At 38.8% G+C, this 7323-nt stretch overlaps 1 protein-coding gene across 5 annotated transcripts in view; it reads right to left on the bottom strand.

Annotated features, from left to right (window-relative positions):
- Positions 1 to 232: 232 nt before the first annotated feature.
- Positions 233 to 7323, bottom strand: part of KCNC2 (potassium voltage-gated channel subfamily C member 2) — a 181804-nt gene continuing 174713 nt past the window's right edge. Inside the window, exons 2-4 of one of the 5 annotated variants that reach the window (XM_029597171.1) lie at positions 5676 to 6603; positions 3897 to 4061; positions 233 to 294 (exon numbers count right to left, since the gene is read on the bottom strand). In XM_029597171.1, coding sequence (XP_029453031.1) covers positions 233 to 294; positions 3897 to 4061; positions 5676 to 6603 — 1155 coding nt within the window. Of the gene's footprint in view, positions 295 to 1021; positions 1159 to 3896; positions 4062 to 5675; positions 6604 to 7323 lie in introns of those variants that run through there. The other 4 variants (XM_029597168.1, XM_029597169.1, XM_029597173.1 and 1 more) reach the window with 4 other exon arrangements.

Below are 7323 nucleotides of genomic sequence, written 5' to 3'. Positions count from 1 at the left end.
GTTTTAAGGCTGGTCTAAACCCCTTCTCAAGAAGTACAGCCCTCCTAAATCTGTAAAGAAAAGCAAGCTTATTCTTGCTGCTGCTGCTAAGCATTCTGCCTCTGAAAATGCTGAACAATTTGGGCGCACAGCGGGACCAAGCAGCATTTGCTAAGCTTAAAACTGCGAGCCTGGATGGCGTTTACCTTCCCCCCCCCCCCCCCCCCCATGTTCTGTGCCTTCCCCAAGCCATTTAAGAAAGAGGTCTGGCTTCTGCTTGCGTGTAACCAGTAATGACAACCTCTTTGCAGCCATCTGTGTGCAAACAACCGGAGGCATTCAGAACTCTGATACAGTCATTTCAATACAGAAGTCAATGAGCCAAGAAATCAAACCATTCAAAGAAAGCTAAAACAAGCCAGAAAGAAGAGAAGGAGAAAGAAAAAAGAAATAAAAATAAAGGAAGCGACCCGGCATGCAGAACACTTGGTCGGTGGTTTCATTTCAACAAGATGGTACAATGCAAGCACACGAATCCGGAGCCTTCAGAGGTCCCGGAATTCTGCAACACTGCCTTCGGATGGTGCGGTAACAGCATGGTCCATGCAAGTGATCTGACCCAAGTGAAGACAGGGTTCCAGACATCTTCAGAATGGATTAGAAAGTCACAAGAAATGAAAGTCCAATTAAGTGATTATCGTTTGGAAGCACATTGGTTTAAATATATTGTCATCTCCCTGAAAATATGCTTATTTATTGAATGTACTGGCCAATGGAGCCCGCTACATGTCCTTTTTATTGCCAGAGTAAAAGCAGGACAATTAGTAGAGGAAAGGAAAGCACTATTTACTGGTGACGTTAAAAGTCAAGATAAAAAGTCTTCTACGACCCAAGTGATTTGTCTTATTCTTTAAAGTTATATCATGCAGGGTTTATTATAGTATATTAATGAAGCCTATAATTAATGCTACATTTAATTATTTCCATTAGGTGGCAAATGGTGCTTGGATTAATTCTAGTTAGCCGATTGATGCAGTCTGCTTTACAGGATGGATGGGATGGGAGATCGAGACCGTCTGAGAGGACAAGGTGAGCTGTAGGGTGATGTTGCTGGAGACAGTCTCAGTGCATTGCCGGCCAAGCCAGCTATGTTGTTTAAGCTTCTGGATTTTTCATATCCTTGTACAAAAAAATGCACAGACATCAGTTGAGTTCAGCCAGGAAATAGACAAAGACAAACAATGCAATGCAATCAAACATGATACTTTTGTGTTTAAAGAGGTGGTTTTTGCCTGCAAAGAACTGGATGCTGAGACAATTTACATCTCTGTAAAGAATGGGGTTTATTGTAATTGTCAGTGCCAATTCATTACAACAAAATACTCTCAAATGTTACTGTGATAGTTTGGGCCTGATTTTTAGGAAGTGTCTGGGTGGGGGTTGTGCTTGTTCAATGCACAACTGATTAAATTGTGTCAGCATAAAAAGAAAAACCTCTAAAAATAATAACAAATAAAACGGTAAAATGCAAGCAAAGATAAAAGATAAAAAGACAGAATTTCTGTTAAACCCAGGTCCTGGAAAATACAAAAAAATGCATAACTATTCTCTTGAAGATCATTTGCTAGAGTGGATCAACTGTCGAGCTCTTCAGTTTAAAGTACAGAAAGAGGTTTAGATAAGCTTGCATTCCTAATTTTAGAGAACAACAATTCTTAATTTTTATTTGCAGTTTCTGTTTTTTTCTGGTTCAATAGCAAAGCCTTATCCATGCTACTCTTATGGCAGGCACAACACATCTGGCTCATAAGTCTTCGCAAAAGTGCTGGAAAATGAATTATAAACATGGCAGTCACGTCATGTCACGGGCACTCACAATTTGGATGAAACACTACATTTTCTTCACACGCACGGACAGTTCATTTCACTGTACATTATATGGTAGGAAGCTATTTTAACCAAACAGAATCTATGCTTTTAGAGCACCAGAAAAGCACAGTTAGTCCACGTTTCCCCTGTTCAACATCGGATACAATGAGCATTTTTATTATGGAGGACACATGAGGAAGCCTTTTCAATACTAACGGTCAAGCAGCAAGTTAAAAGCACTGTTGGTTTAGTAAAATCTCTGGGATTCTGTGCCAGGAGACATAAGATACTGTTGCTGGAGCCTCACAAACTTTGCTTCAAGGCGGTTTTGATTAGGGGATTAGATTTAAATTAGGTATACAATTATTTGACAAAACTGAAATGCACCTTAGTGGAATTAAAATGTCCCAGCAATGTATACTGTCCAGAGTCTGGTGATATCCTATAGAGTAAATCACACTATGTCAAGCAACTCATTCAAATTGTAAACTTAAAATCAGACGTGTTTATTACTATTCTTAATGCTACTGATACTGAAAATCGTCTTTGAAAACAGATAATTAACAGATTAAAATGAACTGTCTTCCATCCTTACATGCAGTTACGATACATAGGCTGGTACGTCTTAATCCACATTTAATTAATAATTAAATCTGCCATAGTTTATTAAAAAAAAAAAGAGGTGATGACCACAGTTGAAAGATTTATTAAGGGTATTTAAAACAAATAAATTGTCAGATTTAGCATAAAATGAAATCCAGTGTTCTCCCTCAGGTCGCAAGGACATGTTGGACTGACCTAGTTCACACTCAGCTACATCCTGCAGGCTTTCATTGGCATAAGGTTGGAAAAAGAAAAGGTCTCAGGGTTTTGACGCTGCTGGTTACTGTCACTTGCTTTGTGTCCAGATATAAGACTGAGTAACCATGAGAGAGCATCGTCTTAGTGAAAGGCTGGAGAAGATGGTGGGATCCATCCAAAGATTAGAAAGATAATCTCTTAGTTTCCTTTTTTGGACCAAAGCAAAGAGGAACCAGGCATGGGAAGGCATGAGAAGGCCGGGTGGCAGGAGCAATAAACGGAGGAAAATGACCTGAAAATAAGAAAGCTCAAAGCTACTATAAACTATATGAGAAGGAGCAGGAAGACAACGAAAGCCTAGGGACAGAGAAAGGCGAATGGAAACAGAGAGGATCCAAAATGGGAATCAAAGTTAAAAGGAATAATAATGAATGCAAAACGCAAAGCAGAAAACCGGGAAGGGGGAATGAGAAACAAATAATATGGCAGGAACAAATAGATGGCTAAGTTCTAAGGTGACCCCCCCACTATTCGGTAAACAAATAAAATGTCTTTATTTTAAAAAAAAATGTAAATGTTAAGACTGCTACAGCCTATTCTCTCCCCTCCCCAGACCTCCCAGTTAGTGACACCACTACCATACACAGTCTGATGCCTACTTTTATCCTATAATTCACTTTAGATTTCAGTTCAACCACCTTCAAAATTGGGCTGAATACTCGATATTGATGGTTGAAGCAGTCAAAGGTATAATATTTTTTTTGTCTTTTTTTTCTGGAAAATCTTTTATGCAGTTATACCTTTCATTTTTAGTTATTAACTGCAGATTATTGTCTGTCTTTATCTAATCTACTTGCCCTTAAACATTTCCCATTGGGAGTGCTATAAAGCATTAAATGGTGGTTTAATGGAAGAATCTACGATTACAGTTTTATCCTTAAGAAACAGCTGAACAGATAGATGAACACAAAAGGCCTGATCCACTAAGCTATTTTTCTCCCCAGCCAAAGAATGAGAGAGAACCCTTAATAAATCAGGCCCAAAATGGGACAAAAGTGAAAATACTGTCATATACAATGTCAAGCAGCTTTTTCAGTAAGGTAGTCAAGAAGGAGAGAGAAAGAGAGAGAAACTGAACTGGATACAGTCTTTACTATAACATAAATTTACATGTCATCTTGCTCTTAAATTTTGGCAGGAGTCCAGTGTCGACTGACTTTTTATAATCTAATTAAAGAAGTCCATACCTTTCCTGATCCCTCCATCAGTAGCACAGGTGTAATCGCCGGTAGTCAGTAGGAAACATGTCCCCCCTCGTCGGTTTTTGTCTCTGGTGCTAGAGCGTCTGATTGGGTGCCTTTCACCAGCTGACAGTGGCTGATCACTTCCTGCACTGTTTTCCCCTGATAATACTGGTCAAAGCACCGTGCCAGATGGCATGGAATAACAAACGGAGAAATAGAGATGACAAAAAAGAAAAAAAGAAGTTTAGGCCGGTATTCTTGGAAGAAACAATAGTATTTAGAGTTTACCAATCTGTGATCCAAAGCCTAAGACAAACTCCTACCATAACGCACTGATTTTTTTTTTTTTAGATACACAATCTCAAGAGTTTGTGTAGTCATAAAAATGCATTCTTTGCAGGGTGCGATGCTTTTATCAGAGCAACAGGAAAATTGTCCAAACATGTTCATGCACTTGAGCTTTTAAGATTATGTAGGCCCCTTCTTTATATGTGACGAGGCATCAGAAAACTATCACAATTACTGAGAACCCTAAGCAGATGGTAAGGTTTTAAAAATATTTTTATGCTTTGCAATTTGTGAGATTGCACATTTAACCATTTTGACTTGCTTGCTCAAATAAGTCACACAAAAGAAATCTGTTTGGCCAGTATTACAAATTATATCCAGTGAGTAAATGAGAGCTTCATAACTGGATTCCATATTGGAGGATTTGATTTCATATTCCAGATTTAAATCGATGGCTTATGGCTGAATGTCTTTAGGAATTATCCTAAAGTTTCTCACTTTCTAAATATTCGTTGTGTGTGCTGGAAAAGGACATATGAATTATGTTGGCAATGACTGTCCTGTTCATATTTAGTAAGAAGCTTCGTAATGTACCAGGTTGTCAGGATAAACAAGTCAGTACCCTGAAAAGCCTCACCTGAAGCTCAGGTAGTGAATTAATAAGATTTCTGGCCGATAATTGCAATCTAGAAGCATCTTGCAGTTTTCCAAAAGTGCTGCTGTTTTTAAATGACATGCAAACATCAGCAATACTTGTTTTATTGTTCTGTGTCATTTCTCATCGGAAATCACACAAACAAAACCTAACAAAATATTGTTTATGCCATTTATCTCATTTAAGCACATGCCAAAGCATTTTAGTGGGTGGTTAGAATATTTCAGTGCATGCTACTCCCAAAAATAGCATGCATTGCAGAAAACTAGCGTGCATTGCAAAAATAAAATATATAGCACGCACGAAAAATGAAAAGAACAAAACAATCCACTTTTCGAAATTAAATGAAATGAATGGAATAAATGGGAACTGAAATGAAATGTTTTCCATGCACACTTTTGGTTTTTGTAAAGAGAACACTTTACAATTCAAGCATTCATTCATGTTTGAAATCATATATGTGCGTTGGCTTGGAAAATATGGCACCAGCAAAGCCAAGGAAACAGCACACGGTTTAACAGTGTGGAGCATTGCAGATATACTGTCATGTCATGCAGGCAGGTAGCCACAAGGTAACCAAGACATGCAAAAGAAAGAGAAGGTCCCATAAGCAAAGCATTCACAACCAAGCAAGCCAAGTGCATATACCAATGCTTTACGTTTACGTATGTAGAATGTCATACTGTATAATTACTTTGCTTCCATTCCAATGACACACACTGGTGTAAGGAAGAAAAAACTACAGCTGTTATTGCAGAAATGTTTATGCTGTCTGATGCCTACATAAATTATTAGCCCATTATACATTTACTGTACATGCAGTCTTGTTGCTGTCCTACCTGATCTATTGTGTTCCATCATCCTGTTTTCTTTGCCTAGGCACATGTCACCTTGCGTGCTATTACATGCCATGTTCATGTCTGTATTGCACAACGTAGGGGATCCAGCCTGAGGAGCATGTGGGATGTATTTCTTTCTCTTTCTGGGAAGCTTCTGCTTTGCCATTGCCAGGGAGTAGTACATTCCAAAATTGTTGACAATGACAGGCACGGGCATGGCTATCGTAAGCACACCAGCTAATGCACAGAGTGCACCCACTAACATGCCTGACCAAGTCTGAGGATACATGTCTCCATACCCCAGTGTGGTCATAGTGACGACTGCCCACCAAAATCCAATGGGAATATTTTTAAATTGTGTGTGATTGCTAGCTGAGGGGTCGTTTGGGTTGGCTCCTATTCTCTCTGCGTAGTAGATCATGGTCGCAAATATCAAAACTCCTAGAGCCAAAAATATTATAAGCAGCAGGAATTCATTAGTGCTAGCTCGTAGAGTGTGCCCCAGCACGCGTAGTCCTACAAAATGGCGGGTCAGTTTGAAAATTCGCAGGATTCGAACAAACCTTACGACCCGGAGGAATCCTAATACATCCTTAGCAGCTTTGGAGGAGAGTCCACTCAATCCTACCTCTAAATAAAATGGCAGGATTGCCACAAAGTCAATGATATTTAAGAGGTTTCTGATAAATTCAAGTTTGACAGGGCAAGACGTGATGCGAACTAAAAACTCAAATGTAAACCACGCCACACAGACTCCTTCCACATACATCAAAGCAGGATCCGTTTCCATCTCATAATGCACGAGCATTGCTGTCCCATTGTTTATTAGTTCTGTTTTGTTTTTAATTGTATTGAAAGCCTCGTGGGTCTCCAAGCAAAAGGTTGTAATTGACACCAGGATGAAGAATAAGGAGGCAAACGCAATGAACTGCAAAGGAAAAGCAAAAAAAGAAAATATATAAGTTAAAGCACATATTAACATTTGTTGCACATGTTAAGCATTTTAATGCTAAATAGAGCAAAGAGGCAGGAAAATGGACTTTTGGTGCAAAGTTAAGGAATCACATAGTACCACAGAATCTCGATATTTAAAAACCAACAGAAATTCCATATGTACATTTATCTTCTTTAAACTTTATTGCTATACAGGAAGCCTCCGTCTGAGCAATAATGGTGGCAGTGTCACACTGGATACGGTTCTACACAGATGGTGAAATGGTAGGAATCTGATTCATCCAGTGGCACAAAACGAAAGAAGGGGTCATTTCATTACTTCATCACAAGGCAGCTAAAATAAACAGGGAAATCACCTAAAGGAAGAAAGAATGCATTTGTCGTCTTTGAATTCTGGAGTGCAAGAGTACTGCAAGTTATGTAAGGCAATGAGAAGTAGAGCACACCAACTGTTAATACTGTTAGAAACTTCACCTGACATTCTAAGGCTTCAATTCAGTTTGGAACTCGAGTGTATAAAGCAGGCCGGAGTACTACATGTGTCACAGAGTTATATATATATATATATATATACCCTGCAAAGTGTCACATGAAATCATTGGGGACTGGTATTTTTTATGGATGTATTGGCAAATCCATTTGTTATCAAGGAATTAATCTGCTGAAACACTGAAGCTCGCTAGATTAAAGGCCC

The sequence above is a fragment of the Rhinatrema bivittatum genome, chromosome 4, assembly GCF_901001135.1.
Source record: "Rhinatrema bivittatum chromosome 4, aRhiBiv1.1, whole genome shotgun sequence".
NCBI lineage: Eukaryota > Metazoa > Chordata > Amphibia > Gymnophiona > Rhinatrematidae > Rhinatrema > Rhinatrema bivittatum.
The sequence above is the reverse complement of the archived record's forward strand: the minus strand, read 5'-3'. Positions and strand labels throughout refer to the sequence as shown.